Genomic DNA, 25,615 nt, shown 5'->3' on the forward strand with positions numbered 1-25,615 from the left:
GTCGAGCATGGGCTGATTCCCTGATTTACTGGACACTGCAGAGGGAACAGAGATATGCTGATGTTAATGCACGCTGCTTCTGCAGTTTAATGATGCAAACACTGCTATCTTTATTTTCTGTTATATGGAAGGGTAGAAGAGATAAGATTAACATGCCCACAGTGAATGCAAATGTTAATGTACAACAGCACACATCTAAATCAAAACCAGAGTCTGATGTTTATCTTCATCCAAATAAAACCCACCAGAAGAAATAAACAGCTAATAAGACAAAAACCTTGACATGCCTCCATAACCTCATCCAAAGGCCTTTGCACCTGACCTATTACATCCACATTCAAATTCAAGAAAATTACTGAGATAACATTCAACCATGAGTAGGGTGACCAGATGAGATTGGCTGAAATTCGGGAGCGGGGGGTGGGGGGTAGGTCTACTATGATATTAGACTACATAGCCTATAATAAAAGATAATGAGTTTCAAACCTGAACCAAACATATTTTTATTCAAAGATTAACAGTCTGTCAATAGTCTTTAGTCTGCCACAAAAAAGCAGCGTGTTGGGGATCCGGTCAACAAAATGAATGAATGAAAATTAGCTTATCAATGCGTATCTAAATTTGCACCTAACAAAAAGTTGCTGCAGCCAATGAGCAGCCGGCGGGGGCCGACTCAACCTCCACAGACAGTTTTAAATGTTTTATTGACAATAACAATTAGGGCCGGATTCGGGATTTGAGACAACAGCTTAGATTTCGGGACTGTCCCTAAAGCTACCTTTCCACTCCAAACGACAAACGACAGCCGTCGGACCGGAAGTCATTCATTTCCAATGGAGAGTCGTGCGGGAGCTGCAGGGAGTTCAGATCATATGCATATGCTACAAATTCGGATCCGATTTGAGCTTTGGATCCGTTGAAATATCTGAACTTCTGCGAATTGACCGTATGCGACCGGCCGAACGGATGTGATGTATTCGAATGTAGTCCAATCAAATCAGTGTGCGCAAGTTGAGAATTATTAATACTCTTATATATAATATATCAAAACACACCAAGCAGACCGACAATCTCGCTACCAAATATAACATTTCTTTTAAAGCTACTTTTTGTAATGTTTATTTGACGCTTTTCTCATTTAACAAAATAATGACTATAAATTATCTTTTGGGGGTAATTTTTTAGCCAAATTTGATGTGCAATTAATATGCAATTAATTCGCTTAATTAATCTCCACATTGTGTAATAAATGTGATTTAAAAATTTAATCGCTTGACAGCCCTATTATTTATTTATTTTTACACCTGGCATTGTTTTCCCACAAAAATAATTTCAGTCGAAAACATCGTAGAAGAGTGATTTTTTTAATACATATTTTTTAATAACATAATAGTTCTACACAAAATAAAATGAAATACCATCACATTGACTGTTAAACAGCCAGAATTAAACAGATAAAGTCCTTCTCTCACAGACCAACAACCTAAACCAGACCAAACACCAGCAGCCCCTGTGAGTCATCACTGAGAGTCAGTCAAGGTCACAAAACCAGATAAAAGTTCCTTTAAAACAAACTTCCAAAAGGCAGCCTGATGAAACGGATTAATTACGTTCACCGAATCCCACTGGACAACATCGTCCAAGAACACACAACGCAAGCCAGATCATTAACAACTCTCAAAGACACATTGTTGCTTCCTTCTGCATGCGATCCCCAGAGCGACGAACGATTATGATTTATTAAACAAAAGCCTTTCATACATAAAGGGCGTTCAGACCGCCTCAGCCTAATCATCTCATCATCCAAAGAGTAAACGAAACCCTGACAGAACAAAACTATTTCTGGACCAGACCTCAAGTTTCTCATCAGCAATGCAGCAGCTCGGAGCAAACGGGAATGACTTACTGTGGTCGTGCACAGACACACTCCAGCTCTGAAACGCTCTTCATTGTGTCTGTCTCACACTGACAGACAGCAACATGCAGCTTTAATCCTTGCAGTTTTCACTGTCTCCCTCTCTCACTCTGGCAACAGCTGTGGAAAATACCTTTTTTTCATTCTTGTCGTCCATAGGTATGCGCGTGGAGCCCGGGATGCCTTCGCCCAGCAAGAACCCCAGGCGTGTCATCAGCTCCTGAGTGGCGGGGGAGGGGCCTGGACCGGCCAGCTCTGAAACACACAGAGAGAGACGGGTGAGAGAGAGAGAGAGAGAGAGAGAGAGAGAGAGAGAGAGAGAGAGAGAGAGAGAGAGAGAGAGAGAGAGAGAGAGAGAGAGAGAGAGAGAGAGAGAATTGCTGGAACAGACCAGGAATGTCATGATTCATGTAAATCATTGTGAACCTCAAACTCACTCCTATTTATGTTTTTTTAATTCATGTTCGTGGTATTTTTGTAAATTATGCATCTTATTCTAAAGCAAAAACAATCAATTTTGCTCCACAACATTTTCCACTGAAAGTCACTTAAAGTCCCCCAGCAGTCACTAATTTTATCCCTTATAACTCATCTTTGATAATCAAAATTACATATTTAAACTTTTTCCCCCCATGAAAATACTTTACACGCTTACCTCACTGAGTATGCGTGAAACCATGAATATGCTAATTAGTTCCCACCTCGACTCACTCACACCAGCTCGAACCTGCTCCACTTTCACTCAGTTAACTGTAGTAGTAAACGTTTATTAATGGTTATCGCTATGTCATTCAGTGCAGTTTTGAGAATGAATCCTTGTGTCAACTTGTCACTCATCTTTGCGATCTCACAAAATTCCAAAAATATATAATCAAAGAAGCTCTAGACTGCACAATAAATCTTTAGAAATAGTGTTGACTGATTAATTTGCACATGGTTTGTCTTTAATCATATTATAAACACCAGATAGACATTTAAACATTAAAAACATGCATTTCATATTCAGTAAAATTATCAATTTGACTGCACTGACAGATGAGAAAAAAACTTGAACTGAATTGAGCTGAATAACAACACTATTAGATTTCATCTTCTGTAGAGTTGCCTATAGCTTAATTAAGCTTGTTTCATAATTGAAATTTACAGTTATTGAACTAATCTAAATCAACACTAAACTGAATGGAGCTAAATTATGACACGTGTCTTTTTAGAGCTGCTTTACAGATGAATTTGAATTTGTCTCACATTTGATGAAGTTTGCATCAATGATTCTGTTAATTCTAGGGCTGCACAATATATCGAAAAATTATCATCGCGATAATAGTATATGCGATATCCGTATCACAGAGAGGTTTCGATAAATTACATTTATTTTATGTGCCAAGCATTTGTGTGTTGCACCATGCATAGGTTGTTTATCCAAATTCGACCAATCAGATGGGGCCTTTCTATCTTTATACCCGCCTCCCCAGTAGGTGCTATTATGCTATTGGCTAGATCGGGCCCAAGGGAAACCTAGTGAGACGAGAGTGGAAAATAAAAACTAATGGTGGAAGTAGAGGCAAGCGAGGAAAATGAACCTGTGTCTAAAACGCCTGAAAAAATATTATAGATATATTTATATATTTATGGAGATGAGAAATAAAAACCCACCCTATACAGCTATGATCAGCTCGGGCCTGGAAAAATGTGCTTTCATTTTGAGCGCGCTTGCTGCACGCCTGCATTTGAAATAACGAATTTGCACGCGCAAAAAAATGCGATATGTGAACATTGGTGACGGTGTCACTGAGCCGTGCCGAAAAAATTGTCAGGGGAAAGGGGAAACTAATCTCCACAGTCATCTGGAACGCAACCTCAGAGAGCTATATGAATACTTCAAAAAGTGTAAGCCCAAATCTACCAAAACTGCTAACGAAATGCCAAGTAACAATAACAGAGTCTCACAGACAGCTATTAATCAAAGTGTTGCAAGTGTAACTCCTTCCGAAAAAACTGAAGATCAGAAGAATATCTATTAGCCTAACCGTTTATTTAGTATGATCATTACATATAAATAATAAAAATAAATTTTTTTTTAATAAAAATAGCACTTCTCTAGGGAAATGTTATATCGCAAGAAATATCGCTATCGCAATACTCAACAACAATATCGCCTATCGCATATTTTCCCAATATCGTGCAGCCCTAGTTAATTCCGTTTATCACTGAAGTTGCTTTGAAACAATCTGTATTGTAGAAAGCACTTTAACAAAAAGATGCAATAAACAATGTCAAGTCACCTTTATTTTTCTTTATTAAGTTAGAAACTTAAATTAATTAATAGCTTTTTTTAAATCAACTTACAAATCCCCCAAAGCCCGAAGATCTTTCTTAAATCAATAAATCTTTAAAGATTCATATAGGCCTATGTATACACACATACCACAAAAAATGTGTTACAACAGTTACAATTCACATCAGTATAAGAATGCTGAGAATTTACACAGTTGCTGTAAAAAAAAAACTGTATTTGTTTTATATGGAACCATTTCGGAATAAGAAGCATCGAATCTTGATTCACAATCCTATACGAGAGACCAACAACATGACTCCGAAAATTCATACAGTCCACATTGCTACTGGATGTTAATAACACACTCTCATTAGGATGCAGCAGCTGTGTGTATGTGTGACTGAACACATATTTAACAGTGAGAAACACTGAATGACAAAACAAAAGGAAGAACACTTTTAATTTTCAAGGAAGGGAAAATTAACCATTAAAAGACTAAACAAGCCTGAATAAAAGAGAAGAGAATTAGAGTTACGCCGGAGTATGCAAATGCATCTAGTTTATGTGCCTAAAAAAAAGTTTATGAGCAATGACTCAAATTTCAGTCTGTTCCTCACATGACTCTATCATTTGACTTAGAGCTGCATAAAGATAAAAAACATAACAGCATAAAGGTTTGAAACAACACGGGGTGCATAAATAATGACAAACTATTTTAGCAGTCTGTATGGGGTGAAAGCAGAGGGCAAGTATGAATATGTTATCATGAGAATGAACAGATAAAGGGGAGTTTGTTATTAATCTCCATTTTCTCATTACCCTTTCATCTCTCTCATCTCAGTGCCACACATATTAATAACAAGAATTCCTGTAGATTCAGTGCGTTTCCACATACCTCTCATTCAGCACACAAGTATGGGGTCTTTCTTTGCTTATGCATTTGTGAATCATATTTTGAAAATTCATATTTGCAAACAGAAGTGTATATATTTGCAAACAGCAATTCACAAACCCATAATCTAAATTATATTCACAAAATACGATTTGAATATGCACATTCAAAATCCACAAAATAAGATTCACAAATGTACATTGCTCAGTACGAATTTGGGTGAAAGTCTCCAAATAGGCACCAACAAATCCACAGTGATCCATGGTTTGCAAACGCAGGTTCAGAAATCAATTCATTCAAATACACATATTCATGAATGTGCAAACATACTTGTGTATTTATGGATTGTGGTTTGCATTTGTAAATCTTATTTTGTGAAAGTAAATTTAATTTGTGCATTTTCAAAAAATGCATAATTTCTGGATAAGTTGAGAATCGTATTCTCTGTTTAAAAGAGAGATCACCATTCTCCCACGATTCTGAAAGGAAAGCTTAACAAAATAACATGCAATTTAATCGAGGTTCAGACAAAATGTTACTTTCTGCAGTCTATGTTTTTTTAATAAAAAAAGAATTCATTTGAATGTTTGAATGAATGATTCAATGACTCGCTCATTGGGCTGGGTGATATGGCCAAAAAAAAAAAAAGATCACGATAATTATTTTATATCAGTCGATATCGATAATTATCACGATAAATGTCAAATCTTTATTTCTTTCAAGTTTAAAGGCAGATGAAAGTTGTAGAAACCAGAGCGTTAATTGTGGATTTAAACTACTGTATATTGTCAGAACATATCATGACAAACACTTGCCAAACAGGAGAACATTTCACGAATCTGAGGTAGAACATTCAAGCATTTGTCATTTTTCCTCAACAAAATAAACATATTAATAGAAAATGTAATTTCTTAGTGTCTGCATGTGCTAATGGGGGATATCGTTTCAGATCTTGAAACAGGTTTGTGTTGCTTGACAGGGTTTTTCCTGGCTCAAAATGAGGCGGAGGTGGTAAAATTGTAACACTAGGGGGGTCCGGGGGCATGCCCCCCCGGGAGAAAATTCTGTACATTTTAAAGATAAATTCATTAATCTGGTGCACTTTGAGTCACTCGAATCTGTTGTTAAAAATAAATAATAATCCACCCGCCAACCATCCATATTCTTTGATTTAGATATGTGCATCTGATCATCACATTACAATCATATATTACAAGAACAGCCTTTTTCCACCTTAGAAACATTGCTAAGCTACGCAACATGCTATCTGTTTCTGATGCAGAAAAGTTAGTTCATGCATTCATGACATCGAGAATAGATTACTGTAATGCTTTATTAGCTGGTTGTCCTGCATCCTCAATAAACAAGCTACAGTTAGTGCAAAATGCAGCTGCTAGAGTTCTTACTAGATCAAGAAAATATGATCATATAACACCTATTTTATCATCTCTACACTGGTTACCTATTAAGTTACCTATCAATTACAAAGTATTCCTACTGACCTATAAAGCCCTAAATGGTTTAGCTCCTGTGTATTTAACAGACCTTCTATCGCCATACAATCCATCGCGCTCTTTAAGATCACTAAATTCGAGGCTTCTGGTCATTCCTAGGATATCTAAGTCCACTAAAGGAGGGAGGGCGTTCTCGCATTTAGCTCCTAAACTCTGGAATAGCCTTCCTGATATTGTACGAGACTCAGACTCGCTGTCCCAGTTTAAAACTAGATTAAAGACGCATCTCTTTAACCAAGCATTCACTTAATGCTTAACCTTTGATACTACTGCTGAATCAGTTCGAATGCATTAACATTATTAACATCAGCTATGCTAATTATTTCCCATCTGCCTTTCTGCTGTTATCTCGGGACGCTAGTCCCGAGGTAAATAGCGTTCGTCAGCTCCAGTTTGTATCCAGCCTCTCACGGAGACTTCAGATGCCCCAACGCCTGTGAAGAGACGACTCGACGCCTGTGAAGAGACGACTCAAAGCCGGCGATATGTTATGCCATAAATTAATACATGATTAACTAACTGTATTTTTCTATGTACATTTCCGAAATGCAATTTCTGTAAAGCTGCTTTGAGACAATGTGTATTGTGAAAAGCGCTATACAAATAAATTTGAATTGAATTGAATTGAATTGAATTATTCAATTAAGCATGATAATATGGTAACATATCACATAATTAACATTTATTTAAATTAAAAGTTCTTCTTTTGGGAAAATTATATTTTCTTTATAGCCTAAACAGAGGCTTTACTCCCTTTAAACTTATTGTCAATGTTTCATTTTTGAAAACACTCTTATCAGAACAATTTTTTGTACCTTTATAAAGGGCATTTTCCCCCTAATTTTATTTAATGTATGCTCTAAATTTCATTTAGAAATTCTTACATTTTATCAATACATTCAAATAAAATAATAAGACACTAGGCTGTTACCAATCAAATTAAATAATTTACATTGAAAAATTATAACTGTATTAAATGAGATTATTTTGAATATTTTTTGAATATACAAGGAATGTTGAAAAGAATGATACTTTGAAACTAAACCGCCAGTAGGAGGCGGCAGGCGGCCGTCTTAATGAGCGAGTCATTGAGTCATTAATGTAAACGATTCGTTCAAACGGCTGATTGATTCAGAATGAGGCGGTTTAATAATGGGCAATTGAATCTTTGACTCAAGCGATTAGTTCAAAACGCTGAATGATTCAGTAATGAATCATGGATGAGTGTAGCTGTGAGACGCGATATGGTTCTGTTGTTTGGAACTATTTTCGCTGCTAAAACAGAACAAAAACAGTCTAAAAATGTAAGTAACTTAATTTTAACTATTTGTTTATTGAACTGTTATGAAATTAATATCTCGGTTTCAATCGTGATGGCATTCAGGAAAACAGCACTCTGGTCGTGTGTAGGTTTCTTAACTATAATTAATGTTATAAATAACTGCGCGAGACTCAACAGGGCAACTTTGTTAACGTCCGTACATTAGGTACCATGATGGGAGTTCCGTGTCTTTATTACACTAATTTAGCTGTCATCCACCCTCGATTGAATGGAATGTTTTTATTACTCGACCCGCGGATTATGATCCGTGCAGCACTATCGGCAAACTACACAGTTAGAGAATGGACACAAGCGGGAATCGCGACAGAACTGTCACGGTGGGAAAAGTGTATATGAGCACGTGACTGTCTGTCCGAGTTTTGTCGAGAGGCGGAGGCGGCACGAAATTTGACGGAGGCGGCCGCCTCATAATTGTCTATGCAGGAAAAACCCTGCCTGACTTTGATGGCACGTATCTTCAGCACAGTTTGCAGTGCAGGCTGAAATATTAATATTACACGTTTTGTCTCGAAACGCATATTTGACAGTGAGTTGACCGTAGTATTAGCTTGAGTTAGGATGCAGATTTACTATGTTAAATTTATGTTCAATAGAAAAATCAGTAACATCTGTTAAAAAAAAATTAATGACCTCAATTTTATTTGGTAAAATGTAATATTCTGACTGTTGGAATTTTATTAAAATTAACCATTGGTCATCCAGTATCATGCATTTAGATCATGATAACCACAGTTAAAACCAGGCATAGTGAATAATGAATGATTCATCATAATGAATGATTCAATGACAAATACATTTTCTAACAGTCACCTGTCTCCAGCTACTGGTGTAACGATGCATAATTAATACAGTTTTCATTTCAAAAGGTGATTTACTGTATTTTGATCGCTACCGTAGACATCAGTGTTTATACCCGAACTATAATCTTTTATCCCAGTACTTCTGTAATAATGTGACTAATGGTAACAGAAATAATGATACTGTGTGTTTGAAAAGACTCTTTGTGAAGCTGTTTCATACCTAAACATGACAAATGCTCTCTCTGGGTCAAAACAGAGATTTGAACGTTCGCTGTGATCGTATTTTCAAAGGTTTAATACACAGGCCAAATCGCTGTGCTTTAAGGAATGAGATTGTGTGGGTGTCTGAATTAAGATCGTAAACTTTTAATGATTAATCGTGCAACTCTAAACACCAGAGTCACGGAATCAAATAGAATCGAATCATGAAATGTGTCAATACCCAGCCCTAGTTGAAGAGCATGCTCACTTCCACAGATGCCATCTCTTGACATTTAATAAAACAATGCACACGCCAAAATCCCTCTCAAATGTGTTTCGATGTGTTCTCACCGTCTGCTTTCATTCATGCTTGAGCGCAGCAGGGGCACATTTACATGCTCCCCAAAACCCGTCCGCTACGACACAGCTCAGCGCCGGAGGACATTTCAGCAGAGCTCTCGTCTTCCGGAGTAAAGCCAAACAAATGCTCTTCGTTCAGTACAGGCAAAACATCTGTTACTGCGAATGCCAGAGTCAATGCAACAAGCTGTTAAACAGGTGCCCTTTACACTGCCCGCGGCCCACACCCAACATACCGCCATATTCAGAATCAATAATTAACGTTGAATTCATGTGCTTTAATTAGCCGTGAGGTCTTCATGCTGTCATTAATTTCAGTTGTCCAGGTTGAGAGTCGATTTCTGCTGAGAAGGACATAAAATTAGCACTGGGAGATGTGCTAAAAAATCATATGCTAATGTTTTTCATCCTTTTGACTATATACTGTACCTCGGTTTCTATTTGACTAATATCTAGATATTTAAGATTGCTTTAACTTTTTTCCCAAAAATTTCATTTAAACAGTCATTGCAGTTGAGCAGATTCAAAATAATTAATGTAAGATGTAAAATACAGAAAAAATCTAGTTAAAATAATAAAGGAATGTTGTTTTTCAACCTTTCAACCTTTTCAATCTTATTGAACAATTTTCATTTGTATATAGAAATAAACAATGATGATACAAATTAATTCGAGAATCAGAGTTTTGTATTAATTCATTAAAGTGGACGGACTGAACAAACCACTTTTAGGAAACTTAAAGGTCAATTAAAAAAAATTAAAACATTAAAATTGTGATATTTACAATAGTGCTTCGTTTTAAGCAAACTAGATAATAGTGAAGTTACCAAAAAAGTTTACTAAAACTAAGGTCACTAACATTTCGTCTTCAAACATCTTCAAACAAGCCAAAAACATAAAAATTCTCAATAAAATACAGTTGCATAAATAAGGTTTCAGTCTTGCACGTTGCGTCCAATATTCGAATACTTCCCTACTATATAGTATGCGAAAAAACTGAACGCCAGCAGAGTGGTATGTCCAAATACATAGTATTCAAAAAACAGTAGGCGAAAAGTCACCGGATGACCTACTACCTCCAGTGAGATTCTGAAGTGCGCATTCGATGGAAACTTTACTATCCCATGAGGCCAAGGGAGAAGATTTATGAATGGCAGTGAAGCGACGTAACTGACGCTGGTAGGTCACATGATAATGACAACATGGTAGATGTAGATTACATTCATACAACACGCATTCATACTATAAAGAACGTACTTTTTTAACGGTCGCGAAGTAAGTTCAAATTCAAATGTACTCAGACAGTACGTGATTTCGGACACATCAATGGTGTTTCATGTGGATTAATGAAGTTCTACAGAGAATTGACTCCCTTCCAGAATATAAGCCTCTGAACAAACGCTAGTAATCATGGGAGAAGAAGCAGGATAAGAAACACTTATGCAGCAAACATTTACATCTTAAGCAATCGCCATTTTCTGCCATGATGGAGTAGCCAGGATCTTCGAGACATCATGATCACTGGACAATCCTTTTCTGTCTCTCTTTCTACAGTGGCTAAACTGATTAGACCCGCAGCTCTGACTTGGTTTAATTTCCACACATGTGACACGACTCGTTCAGTCGCTCTCAGATGCTGATGGCGAGACAGGCCGAGCAGTGCTGGGTGTGGTAGAGAAACAAGAGAGGAAACATTCAGTACATACAACTCTCTCAAGCACTGACACGAAACATAATATCAAATAAGCTGCCATCAGAACTAAATAAAACGCACACAAATAAAAGACAACAAAGCGGTTTCTCATCTCTTGAGTGAGCAGGAGGTACAATAAAACTCATTAAACACATCACATAGGCTATAAACAAAGTCTGGTTCACAATGCAATCGCAGTCTGCTGGCCAAGAACCACCTACTTAGACAGTACAAGTGAAGCGACCAATCACAGTCGGTTTTGATACGAGCACATCTGAAAAATATAGCGGAGTACAGAGTGAGCTCCTGCAGTGAAAGCACATAGTACAATTGTCCTAAACATGACACAAGCTAGTAGTAAGCGCTTCAAAATAACTGGTAAGATATAGTTAACAAGTTTAAAGCAGCTTGCCCTGACAGATGCTCTGTTGCTGACTGACAGATAAGTACTGGCGCTGTTTAATGCGTTTGAGATGTGGTGCTTTCCTCAGTGCTTAACATACATTTCACTGGTATATTCTTCATCTGTAAATGTTAGAAAAAGTCAAACAAATATGTCCATTTCACTGTCAGGAGAGGACGAGCTTCTGCAAGTGATTCTCCGCTAAAATTCAAGCTTCCGTTAATGAGCGCCGGCGCGCGCATGCGCAGCGCAATAATTCTGACTAAAATATACATGTGGCTAAAATATTTATTGTTGGAGACAATAAATGTGCCATATGTGGAATTTTAAACCTACAAGTATATTTGTATGAAAGTGACCATTATAATGGGGTAATCAAATGCAGGCTAAAATAATTAGTGTTTGCTTTTGTTTTTATTTTCATTTTTAGTTTAGCTTTTAGTCATTTTAAAAACAAAGTTTTTAGATTGTAATTTTACAATTTTAGAATGTAATGTGATTTTAACCACCTTTTTGCATATAATATAGCCTATTGTATAGCCTACATTACTTTCCCTATATTTGTTTCCATATCCTTCAATTTCAACATTGTTTTGTTCTTAATTTTTTTTTTTTTTCATTGACAGCTTTTTTAGGTCATAAATGTTAAACGAATGACAAAAATAATCAGGCAAACTAATATAATTGTCTAATTTCGCAATTTTGAAGTGAAAATAGGCCTATGTAACGTTACTCATTACTCAATGTAGTAATTAGTTTACTGTCATTGTGAGGGGACAAGAAAAATTAATCCTAATGTATACAATAAATACAGTTTAATGGAAAAGTGCTTTCTTTCAGGGCCAGTAAAAATATAGAAGGGGCCTCTGATCTACTGGAGATTTTTTTAGATAGAACTGCGACTGTGTGCAAGCATTGTGCAAAATGCATTCAATATACTAATGGCAACACTTCTAACATGTCAGTTCATCTGAGAAGACATCACGCCAATGTGTCGGTAGACAGCGTACGCAGGAGAGAGACAGTTAGGAAACAACTTCAACTGTCCACAGCATTTAAACAACCTCTCAGTGATAAGTCGGACAGGGCAATAGCCAAAACTAAAGCATTGGGGATGTTTATAGCAAAAGATATGCAACCATACAGCATGATTGAGTGTGAAGGATTTCGTCAGCTGATGAAAGTACTCAAGCCACTGTATAATATTACTCCTGTTCTTTTAAAAGATACAATTTTTGTAAGAGCTACACTGAAGTTTGATAAATGCAAGTTAATTTAAATCTTTGTGTGCTAAAAAGGAACATAAGTTCCTGTAAAGACTGCAATACACATTCTCCTTTTTTTGCCAAATAAACAAAAAGAATGTAATCATTGTCTTCTCTCTTGCTGTATCAAAATCTCACCTAGCTTTCCTCAGAGATGGTCCCAATAATGTGCTTAAAGTCAAGTGAAACTCAGTTTGTGCATGATTACATGATATAACAGTTTTTTTAATACTGTATCCTAAATTGTGGATAATTAAGCTCTATATCATATGCTGAAGTAAATTTCTGGAGTGTTAAAGATTAAAAGAAAAAATAACAACAAGAACCGTACAGAACTGAAAACCGTGACCCTAAAACCGTGATACGAACCGAACTGTGGGTATTGTGAACTGTGCCACCCCTACCATTGAGTGGTGAGTTTATTTGAAAGAGACAAAACCACCATAATAAAATGGTGAAATACAAAAAACCTATTAAAATAAATGCACAACATATAAATACATAAAGATAACTCCTGTATATTGGGTGAATCTCACACAATTTGTTAAAATAAAATAATAATTGCGGCATCTACCTGGATCTTGCTATTTTCACAACTGCTTTCTAGTTTTGTGTGCAGACTGTCTGTAAATGGACTGTGTGTGGTCCTGGGTGTGTCTCTGAGACTGAGACTACACACTGAAACATATTCTAAACAACTGACACTCATAAGCCATCTTTACTTTGAAGAGCCATGGTAAGATCACACCTGGCCGTCACTGTACAGTATGAAACGCCTTCACCGCAGTACAGCAGAAACACATTCAAGATATAATAAATGAAAATCCTTACATTTACTCACCCTCATGTCATTCCAATCTGAATTTCTTCTGTAAAAACACAAAAGGAGCTTTTACATAAAAGTTAATTGGGAAGTTGTCAAGCTACAAAAATGGCAAAGCAAGTCATAAACGTAGACTATCATATTAAATTAAATCAGGTTTGGAACAACATTAGGGTGAGTAAATGATGGCATTCTCTCATTTTTGAGAGAACTTATCCTTTAATACTTTCTGTTTGCTCTTGGGAACCCGCTGTAAAACTCTAGCTTTCATCAAACAGACGTATTAATACACAAACACCTTCATAAAACGGGACTATTGCTTAACATTAATAATACAGAGCACCTCATAAAACATGAGAGTCATGAACAAACCAAACATGTTTTATCTTCCGCAGGACCCTGGAACGTTTCAGGACGGGGCTAAAAATAGTATATTGTGTGCAGAGAAAGTGTACGCGTGAGCAGGTACCAGTCGTGGCCTTGGGGAATGTGACACAGCAATGACATCACGCATGTCCACCGGCCCGCAGGCGAACATGAACCAAATTTATCCACATCAGACTTATAGATGTAGTACAGGGAGGACAAACGGAGGATATCGCCAGCGTCCTCTCATATACAGGAGCAAAGCTCACGTTAACCTATAAATAACCAAATGCAACTCTCTAACACACACCTCTCTCTTTTTAACTCAAACATCAACAGCTAAATTTAACAGAGTATAGAAAATTATATATAAATGCCTTTACAACTTTTGCTGATTACCACAATATGCCTGTGTGTCCGAAAGCTCAAGATCTGTCTGTAAATGCATGAAAGTGAATAAACTGATGCACTTCTTATATAAAACCATTATTTTTTACATGCAAACTCCAAATAAAGTTCTATAAAATAAATGTGTCACACAAACGTGCACCCACACAATAAATGATGTGTGTTTTACACAAAAGCAGCTTACCGAACACACTCCACTCACTTTCACACACGTCTCCTTGTGTTATGGTAGCGCTGTTAATATATCAAGACCAGCTGAAGTTGGCATCTATGTATTAGTCCCTATAAGAGTAAAAATTGTATATATAAAAAAAAAATTGTGACGCTTCGAGCGGAATCGTAAACACCTCTGATTGGCAATTGTACTACCGTGCTCATCAAATATGTCAGTGGATCGGTCCCGCTTATGCTTTCAAACACTTTCAAACACAAACGATCAATGTGCGTTGATCATTGTAGCCAATCACAGACATATCCGATTAACGCGTGAAACCAATGGCCAATCACAGGTGTTTATGATTCCGCTGAACAGCGCTCAAAGCATCACATTTTTAAAATTTCAGTACCGACTTGGTACTGTAGACAACACTGTAGTCGGTACTTTTGACAACACTAGTCTCTATGAGCCTCAACCACCCGCATGATCTCCATGACAGCCAATCAAGTCCAATCAACAACATTCTGTGCTTAATTAACAAGCTGTGTGAAGGAAGTGGTGGGTGGCAGGTATGACTATTAATTAATAACGACAGCTCTGTTTGTGCAGAAATGTTCAGAACAGTGCCATTTCTATGTCATTTCACATATCAGAGAGTAAAAGCACTCTCTGAGTAAAAGCAAACTATCGCCTCAACAGCTCTTGCTTTAGGAAAGTGGAGAAAGTCAACAAAACGTCCTAAACAAGAATAAAATAAAATAATATACACATTAACATAAACTGCACTGGCCCATTGTAGCAATGTTCAGGGAAGAAGGAGGCGGGAACCGGCGAACAATCAAAATATACTTTATTTAAAATAAAACAGACAAACCAAAATACCGCCAGCAGCCCCTCGCGGACGACTGCTGGCTACCGAAAATAAATATAACTGCCAGCAGCCCCTCGCGGACGACTGCTGGCTAAAGTAAAATACAAATACAAAAACACAACTAAAATACAGGCCTGTTCCTCTCTCGATCATCAATGTCGTCGCTCCTCCTTTATGCTTCCGCTCCTCCATGAGAGATGCGAGACCGGTGTGCTTCACAGGAGTTGCTCATTAGCAATCGCACCACCGGCCTCGCGCCGTTCTCTCACGTCCCTCGGCCGTCCTGTTCCCCACACCCATCAATATGCAAATTGATGAACATGACAAACTGAACAGGAAAAAAAAACAATTTTGGTTTCTATTAATCTCTTGAATGTCAATAGTTTCATGCTCTTAGCAGGAGATTAATCACTGCACTGTTTTCTCCTTTTAAAAGTTGATGAGTCTAATTATGTTGCTAACTAACTAGAAATGATTATATAATTTGGCATTGTTTTTCCCTGCTGTCAGTGACCCATCAGAACAGATCTGCCACCTCTTTATTGGTCATGAGTCATGAATAAGCATTTGAACTAGAGAACTAAACTTGTAGAATTTTTCATTCATTTCCAGCACTGCTTTTTTCACATTTCAGCAAGAAAACCATTTTCAAAAAGCTTTAAACCCCTAAGAGATTCATAACTAATGTCTAATGTACTAACGTCTGAAGTTCTTACCTAAATATGACATCATCTAAGGGCCAGTGTCAGATTTTTCAAGAAAACGAACAGAGTCAACCTGCGGGACAGGAGTTTCAATGCTAAGCGTTGTTTTAAAGCATCTCATGAAGCCTCAGAGGTTTGAGTTGGAGATATTGAGAGGCAACCACAACTTTGTAAACAACATTTATGTCCTTCATTGGATTTTCTTGATGGTTACCTCTCAGAGTGAAATCTCTCCTCAGAAGCTTTTCAGACGCAAGAGCAGAACACACAAGAGACACAAATATTGAGATGAAATTAAGTTTCTCCCACAGATCAAAGAAATCAAAGCGACCCAAACTTTCTTTCGGAAAACCATGACGAGACCGCAAGTGCAGGTCAGGATAACCTGTGAGTGTTTGTGAACGATCAAACACACGTGGCCTTGCATGAACTACAGTTCATCCTTCCTTAACAAACAAGAGGATCAGACAGACCTTTTACCAGCAGAACTTTTTTCCTTCACAATCTATGTTGTGAAATACACAGTACGTCACCTAAATAAAGTTAAGGAATAAAAACACAATGTGCCTTCACGTTTTTTATCACAAGTGCAGTTTCAGTGAGAGAGTAACTTGCACTGTTGGTCATAAATAATGAAAAACAGCAAAGTAATATCAGTGTCACAGGAATAAAAAAAAAAAAAAAATAACTTATTGGAAACATTTATGCATGGTAAATATTCTGCATAGACAGAGATCTCCAGTTAGACCCTGGATATACATAAAATGACTCTCTGAAATAACTTTGCTGTTTAAATATGTCACGACCGAAGGGCAAAAAACAAAACAACATCCTCACCATCATGAGAGATTTTTACAGGCCATTAAAGCCGAACAGGACGATATGGAGGAAGCAGGTGTGTGTGAGATCTGCTGGAGTGTTTACAGAGACTGACTCTACAGAATGTGTGTGTAAAAGCAGCTCTCATTAAGAGCTGAACTCACACACACACAAACACTGCAAGAGCTTAAATGAACACAATGAAAGCGGACCTCTCTGCTTTACAGAAGGAAGTTCACAACCTAGAAACATGACCCTAAAACATGCAGATTGGGGGGAAAGAATTTTTTAGGGAGTGTTTTACGCCCAAAATACACCTATTACTCAATTAAGAGCACAATGAAAAAATCTGTCAGAGCACAATGTATAATAATGCAATGCAAGATCATGTCAACCAATAATTGGTATGGTAGTGAAAGAAAATAATTCAGTGTAACAATCTTTAAGTTTATCAACACAGACAGCTGTTTTCATCAGAAATGAAAAAATGGATTTCTGGAAAAACTGGATGAAACTGAAAATAAAAAAATGAATGAATAACTCCATTAGTGAACGATGTTTTTGTTAAACCATCACAAAAAACCATCAACTACATTAGATTTGTTCTTGGCAGCATTTCCTGACCCAACTTTTGCAAAACTGTTTTGGAACGCTCTTATTCAGGTGAGGAAGGAAACAAGTGCGTGTTAAACAAACGCCTACTACACTTTCAGTCAAAAACGTTGAAAGTCTGGCAGCAGGACAGAGTAATTAACCATCATTATGAAGTACACACATACTGGAGCTAATTATGCATTATTAATTCTATTAGAGAAGCATGCTGACTAATTCCACATGACACTGTTTGCTTCCTTCCTACAGTTTTACTGAATGTTTGGGAGATGAGGCGTGAGAACAGGTATTTACCGACAGAGCCTTCACATTCCCAGGAAGGTTGGGAAGTCTTGGGAATGCCGAGAGCTGTTTTGTGTCCTGCTGTTCTCTGAGGTGGGAAAGGGAGCCGTATCCACTTACGCTTATAAAATCGAGACCCGCAAGCCGTAGATCCACCGCAGACACTATGATGCCTTAATAATGCTCCGGGCAAATTCCTACTTATGAGTTTGGAAACATCATTATGACTTGATGTGCATTCAAGTGAGGGTTAAAAAAATAAATTACTTTTTGTCAAATTAAAAATGTTTAACGTGTAAAACTAATACTAAATAAAATAATATAATAACCTGGTAATTTCACCTGTGCATGTGTGAGAAGACATCAGATATGGAGTTAAGGTGGCGTACACACATACTGTACATTGAGCTTGTGAAAATATATATATATATATTTTTATATATATATATATATATATATATATATATATATATATATATATATATATATATATATATATATATATATATATATATATATATATATATTCACCCAATCTGGCAACACCAACGTCGCACCGCCGCATGCGTGATCAAAACAAAATGCAGCAAGGAAGCGTAGTATGATCATTTAAACGAGTTTTATGACAAGGTCGGTGAGGATGGGAAAAATCTTACATTGCAATCATTTTGAAAAATAATAGCTCGTAGCAACATTATGGAAAAAAATAACAATGAATGAACTAGTTCAAAATTTTAAAGTGTGAACTGAACTGAACTAGTTCATTTTAAAATTTGTGAACTGAACTTTAAACTAGTTCATGTAGAAAGTGAACTTTCCCAACACTGTATATATATATATATATATATATATATATATATATCAATTAAATACATTTTGAAATAAAATAATAATAATAATTAAAGCTGCAAGCAGCATTTAGCGGTGTTCAAGCAGTTAAGGCCGTTAAGCACAAAAGCATCAAAAGACATTAAGTTTTATTTAGCATTAATTTAACCACTGACATAATAGATGGAAAAGACCATTTACAGCCAATACAGGCAATTTACCATAGGAAATATATGGTTTTAAAGCTTTTTAACAGTTATAGCGCCACCTATTGTCCGATCTCCATAAAATTTTGCATGCTTGTTAATGATGTTATGTCACATATGCTCACCAATTATTGTGAAGTCCTGAGTTTTTATTTATGATTTATAGGCTTTTGAATGAATTTTGCCACGCCCATATTCTAAATGACCCTGTTAAAGTGAACCAAAGGGCAAATTTAAACTTTTTTTTGATAAGTATTGATCTAGAGAGTCCAGAGAATTGTCCTGGACTGGTCTGGTTCCGATCGGGCGAAAAACCAGGGACTAGTTCGCAAAAGTAGGTTTTTAACATATTCGTGAATACTTAATGAACGATTTGATTGACAGCAATGGTTCAAGAGGCAAAGTTGTTCAGCTTGAGGAGGTCTATCTAATGATATGCATTTTGTGGGGACGTGTGCTACACCACGTGATTACAGAGCCATAAAACTCGTTAGTGCCAACTAGTGGCCGATTTCTTTCAAAACTCTTACAGACCTCTTGGGCCATGAGTTGAACATGCCCATCAAGTTTCGTTCCGATCGGCCTCCGTTAACCTTGTCTAATAGGTGCTCAAAGTCATTGGCCAATGACGGCCATGTTTTTTGAGATACACCAATGTCCTCATAGACATACATGGCACCTTGGACCAGGAAACTGCATACCAATTTTCAAGTCAATCGGACTAACGGTCAGGTGGCCACACCCCCTTTTATGGTTTTTTAATGTTATAGCGCCACCTAGTGTTAGATCGACACGATTTTTTTACTGTAACCTCAGAATGAACTCATTCACATATGTACCGAGTTTGGTCTAGCTATCTCGTTTACTTCTGGAGTTATAGCCATTTTAACGAGGCTCAAAGATCCATTTCGTAACAGACATGCGTGTTTATTTGAGCACTTCTGTCAATGAAAAATCACACTAAAGCCTGTAGAGCATTGAAATAAATATCAGTAAATAATATTAACTTAAATAATATAATAGTTGAATATTTAAAAAACATCCGTTTAATATTTCCACACAAAGACGTGTGATATAGCCTAAGCATACCGCTCTGCGCTTTGAGAGGGATCAGAGATGTGGGACACGAGTAGGGCTGCAGCTATCGATTCTTTTTGTAATCGATTAATCTAGCACTTAATGGATCGATTAATCGAGTAATCGGATAATTTTTTTTGTGTGTTTTTAAACAACTAAAACAAATAATGCATAACGAAAATGATGTGGCTGTAAAATGATCAAGCATTTGGCTTTTATTTCTCAAAAAACAAAACAAAAAAAACTTATTCCAACTCCAAAATTTGGCTCCAAAACTAGGCCTATTTATTGCAATTTTTACCCATTTTGTATAAGTGCCAACAATGTTCTATGCTCAATTACTTTGGTAGCCAATTAAAATGTCTTCACCAAAAGTACGAGTGGATTTGGAGAAGCAGGCTGGGGAATTTCATTTTTTGTTGTTGTCTGTAACTATTTGGAAGACGTGACATACAAACAAGGTCTCGCAAAGACTGCAATACAATATTTGTTCCTCCATCACGTCGCGGTGTGTACAGTGAATGCATGCTGAAATTATTGTTGCGTGGCTACATGAAAGTTTAAGCATATGTGATGCATTGCCGCAATTGATCTGACTGGCGCGTGAGAGAGACGAGGGTGCCTGCGTGTGTGTGTATGCGTGTGTGAGTGAAGGGGTTCACACACCGAACGGAAATTTAATTATTTGCACGAGTAGATTACATAAAAAGTCAGTGCAAAGACGCGAATAGACGCACGTCTTCCACGCACGTTGAAAAATTTTAACTCGAGCGAATGTTTAAGAGTCTAACTAGACGCGATAGATGCGTATTTGACGCTCTATTCGCGGTCGGTGTGAACAGACCATTAGGTTATGTTTCAGTGACGCTTGGTGAGAGCATGGAGTGGATGTTTTCGGTTCAGATTCTGAATCATTGAAGTCGTACTGTTGTGGTATGCCAGGTCTACTTCGCAGTAGACACATTGCCCCTTCCTTACTTCCTTTTTAAGTATGTAATGATCCCAAACTTTAGACATTCTCTGCCGTTTATGGACATCTTTACTCTCCGCCATCGCGCCAAATAAATTCAAAATGTATCACGCGCTATAGTATAGATCCGCGTATAGTGAATTACATTTGACATAGGAATTTAACGAGGCTTCGAGGCAGAGTTTTTGCCTCGAGGAATTTTTGTACTCGAGGAATCGTTTCAGCCCTATACACGAGCAGAAAGACCATCTCTTTTGTTTTTTCTTTTTTTTTTTTACATCTTCATGTTTTGTACTTGTAAAAGGTCTGAAGAGCGAATTTTATTTTCCACAGGGGTAAGACATTTAAGCTATGTTTGATTTTGCGCTGCCAGAGAAAGCGAAACTAAAATCACCCGTGTGTGTGAAACGTGATTTACAATTAAACTTGACGCACCTTACCGTCAAGTATAATAACAAGCATAAACGATGTTAAAAAGAATTTGACGTGTAAGTAAAAAGGTAGGCTATCTTTCCTACAGCATTTTTCTACTTTACCACAGTAAAGAATGCAAATATAACAGGCCTACTTAAAAGCAAACCAAAGGAAGACACGTTTATAGTCCCCTGCGAAAATGGGTGAGACATGAGTAAAGATTTGGGAAAAGAAACAAGAGATTCCATTTCCAGTGGAATAATAACTAATGTAATATTGTTAAATTCGCTGATAATCGGGTGACCGGATCGCAACACAGAATACAAATTTATGGGCTCATGCACAACTCTCTCATTCGTCACAAATCCAAACGTTTGGCTGTGATGTAACATTTAATTGCTAAGCTATTATTTCTTTTGTAAACAAAGCTTTGTGCTTCACTCCTGTCATAATATTCATGTAAAACCGCATTGACATACAAAAGAAAATGTTTTGACGGACCACCGCCGGTGCTTCTCAGCTACTGCGGTGGAGCGGTTGTCAAGTTTACTGGCACAGCCCTAATAAATAACTTAATAATTTACTAAATTACTATCCTCAACTGATTTTTTTAAATATAACTAAAATGTGAAATTAAAATGCATTTGAAAAGTATTTATGAACAATCTTTAACTGTAATTACTACAAATAAAATATGAAGCTAAAACATATAGACAGATATCTATAGATATATAGATACATACAATTATATGTCCATGAAAACCTAGACTGCAACTTACAAATGCACTACTAAACCTTGCAAAAATTAAACTGAATATAAATTAATTATTAAAATTAAAATAAAAAATAAAACTCCTCTTCTCAGGTAAACAAATGTTTTAGCAATAGTGAAACAAAATAATGGCCATTTCCCAAACACCAGTTGACCAATCACAACACTCTAGTCCAGCCGACCAATCAGAGCACATTGTGCTTTCAGAAGGAGGGGCTTCATAGAGACAGGAACTAAACAGAGCGTTACTGACAGACTTGGAAGAGAGGAGCTGCAACAATGGAGAATATGGGGAAAATAATGTGGGTTTTTTTAACATTCAACCATGAAAACATTCTAGTAGAGCCCAAAATCAAGGCTTTGTAAAAGTGCATAATATGGCCTTTTTAATTGACACGGCCTCAAATGGGAAAGTCATGGCTCACAAAACACCTTCCTCCACTGGTGACTATAATACTATGGTGGCGTTCATCTCATTAATATGATCATTCCAACATGACTTGAAGACGATGATAAACTGGAGCCTGAGGGAAGGTCTGGAGATGCTATATATAAACTGTCTCAGGGTTAAAATAACATGTGACAGTCCCCCATGTAAACAGTGTTGACCCTTATATGTGTCTGGATGTAAAGCGGAGCTAACTGGGGTGTGTCATTGAGGTATGACAGATATGCAGTAAATAAACCAGGTTATATTGGTCCTACTTCAACAACCTGAACAAACAACTATTCACACTATTCTCACATTTTATTTGATTACATTTTTAAATTTAAAGTTTTATGCAAAAGATTTAGGTTTTATGAATAAATTTAATCACCACTGTTCTTAATAATACATTTTATTAGAATCCAGAAATTGTACAATTATATTAGAATCAATTTTTTAGACATCCTTTTTAATTAAAAAACTAGACCATTAAAAAGAACTCAGAATAAAAATAAAAGGAAAACAGAACAAATAAAAATGGATTAGGTATGCAAAATAAGCTTGATTTGATCTAATATTTCCAATGTAAACTGAAAGCGACATTAACCACAATTCTCCTTTTAAAAAAATACTTTTTTCCTTCAGACATATTTAAAAATTCAAAATAATTAATTTTTTGCCAAATTACAACTAGACTTCACCGATCACTAAATTAAACTTTATGTTGTCTCTCAATGTTAATCTACAGCACCATGGTAAAAATAAATCCTATTTAATACACTATTTTACAGTAGCATCAGCATCAGCTGTCCACTGCCTCATCCATCTCTAACGCCCTGCAGTGCGGACACCTTCTGATGACATCATGTGACCAGTGTGATGCAGTGGTGTGCCACAGACAGCTGGCATTCGACTGGCGCCACCCTGTTGCACACAGTTGTTTGGAAAGCTCTGATGTCTCACATGCTCCTCTGACCAACACAATCCTGTGTCCAGTGATATGCAGCTAAAGATACACAAACAGACAACACTGCCAACTCTATTCCAGCCTAGCACAGAAACTGCACTACATACAACTGACTACACACACACATACATGCATGCATACACACACAATTCACCAACACACTGTCAGAGAGACAAGCGTGCACATACACAGTTTCTGTTTATATATATATATACAGGTCCTTCTCAAAAAATTAGCATATTGTGATAAAGTTCATTATTTTCCATAATGTAATGATAAAAATTAAACTTTCATATATTTTAGATTCATTGCACACCAACTGAAATATTTCAGGTCTTTTATTGTTTTAATACTGATGATTTTGGCATACAGCTCATGAAAACCCCAAATTCCTGTCTAAAAAAATTTGCATATCATGAAAAGGTTCTCTAAACGAGCTATTAACCTAATCATCTGAATCAACTAATTAACTCTAAACACCTGCAAAAGATTCCTGAGGCTTTTAAAAACTCCCAGCCTGTTTCATTACTCAAAACCGCAATCATGGGTAAGACTGCCGACCTGACTGCTGTCCAGAAGGCCATCATTGACACCCTCAAGCAAGAGGGTAAGACACAGAAAGAAATTTCTGAACAAATAGGCTGTTCCCAGAGTGCTGTATCAAGGCACCTCAGTGGGAAGTCTGTGGGAAGGAAAAAGTGTGGCAAAAAACGCTGCACAACGAGAAGAGGTGACCGGACCCTGAGGAAGATTGTGGAGAAGGACCGATTCCAGACCTTGGGGACCTGCGGAAGCAGTGGACTGAGTCTGGAGTAGAAACATCCAGAGCCACCGTGCACAGGCGTGTGCAGGAAATGGGCTACAGGTGCCGCATTCCCCAGGTCAAGCCACTTTTGAACCAGAAACAGCGGCAGAAGCGCCTGACCTGGGCTACAGAGAAGCAGCACTGGACTGTTGCTCAGTTTTGCATGTCATTCGGAAATCAAGGTGCCAGAGTCTGGAGGAAGACTGGGGAGAAGGAAATGCCAAAATGCCTGAAGTCCAGTGTCAAGTACCCACAGTCAGTGATGGTCTGGGGTGCCATGTCAGCTGCTGGTGTTGGTCCACTGTGTTTTATCAAGGGCCGGGTCAATGCAGCTAGCTATCAGGAGATTTGAGCACTTCATGCTTCCATCTGCTAAAAAGCTTTATGGAGATGAAGATTTCATTTTTCAGCACGACCTGGCACCTGATCACAGTGCCAAAACCACTGGTAAATGGTTTACTGACCATGGTATTACTGTGCTCAATTGGCCTGCCAACTCTCCTGACCTGAACCCCATAGAGAATCTGTGGGATATTGTGAAGAGAAAGTTGAGAGACGCAAGACCCAACACTCTGGATGAGCTTAAGGCCGCTATCGAAGCATCCTGGGCCTCCATAACACCTCAGCAGTGCCACAGGCTGATTGCCTCCATGCCACGCCGCATTGAAGCAGTCATTTCTGCAACAGGATTCCCGACCAAGTATTGAGTGCATAACTGAACATAATTATTTGAAGGTTGACTTTTTTTTTGTATTAAAAACACTTCTTTTATTGGTCGGATGAAATATGCTAATTTTTTGAGACAGGAATTTGGGGTTTTCATGAGCTGTATGCCAAAATCATCAGTATTAAAACAATAAAAGACCTGAAATATTTCAGTTGGTGTGCAATGAATCTAAAATATATGAAAGTTAAATTTTTATATCACAGTGCCAATTTAATTTTTTGAGAAGGACCTGTATATATATATATATATATATATATATATATATATATATATATATAGTGTGCTTATTCTGCACATACACACATATGCAACTATCTCAATTCAAAATGCATGAAGCAAATATAATAATGCATGCTGCTTTGATTACATGCATAATTAAACACAGATACAAACATGAAATTTCTACAGAAAATATCTTAAAGGGGTCATGACATGAAAAATTACATATCAGAAGACTTTGTACCATTAAAACATCCTGCAAGTTTCAGAGCTTAAAACATCTTCCTCATTATAAACAAAGCATTTATTTAATGAAGCTCCAGAAACAGCTTGTTTTAAAATTTGCAGGATCTGTGATGTCACACGGGCAAATACATTTGCATATGCCCGCCTCCAGAGCAAGACATAAATGAATACTTATACATCTTCAGACCATAAGCCCCGCCCAATGGCGTTCAGTCGCTTAACGGCTCACATTTGCCAACACTGGAAGTGAGCGTC

At 37.1% G+C, this 25,615-nt stretch overlaps 1 protein-coding gene across 5 annotated transcripts in view; it reads right to left on the minus strand.

Annotated features, from left to right (window-relative positions):
- tanc1b (tetratricopeptide repeat, ankyrin repeat and coiled-coil containing 1b) overlaps positions 1 to 25,615 on the minus strand; it is a 533,291-nt gene that overhangs the window by 420,389 nt on the left and 87,287 nt on the right. For 4 of the 5 annotated variants that reach the window (XR_013197101.1, XR_013197102.1, XM_077215807.1 and 1 more), the window contains exons 5-6: positions 2,049 to 2,170; positions 1 to 35 (exon numbers count right to left, since the gene is read on the minus strand). The exon at positions 1 to 35 is cut by the window's left edge and continues 131 nt beyond it. Coding sequence is in view for 2 of the 5 variants with exons in the window: in XM_077215807.1 (XP_077071922.1) it covers positions 1 to 35; positions 2,049 to 2,170 (157 nt within the window). In the remaining 3 variants the exon portion in view is untranslated. Of the gene's footprint in view, positions 36 to 1,906; positions 2,171 to 25,615 lie in introns of those variants that run through there. The other variant, XM_077215808.1, reaches the window with a different exon arrangement.

This window comes from Siphateles boraxobius, unplaced genomic scaffold (genome assembly GCF_051911475.1).
Source record: "Siphateles boraxobius isolate OS27281-9 unplaced genomic scaffold, OSU_SipBor_1 7, whole genome shotgun sequence".
NCBI lineage: Eukaryota > Metazoa > Chordata > Actinopteri > Cypriniformes > Leuciscidae > Siphateles > Siphateles boraxobius.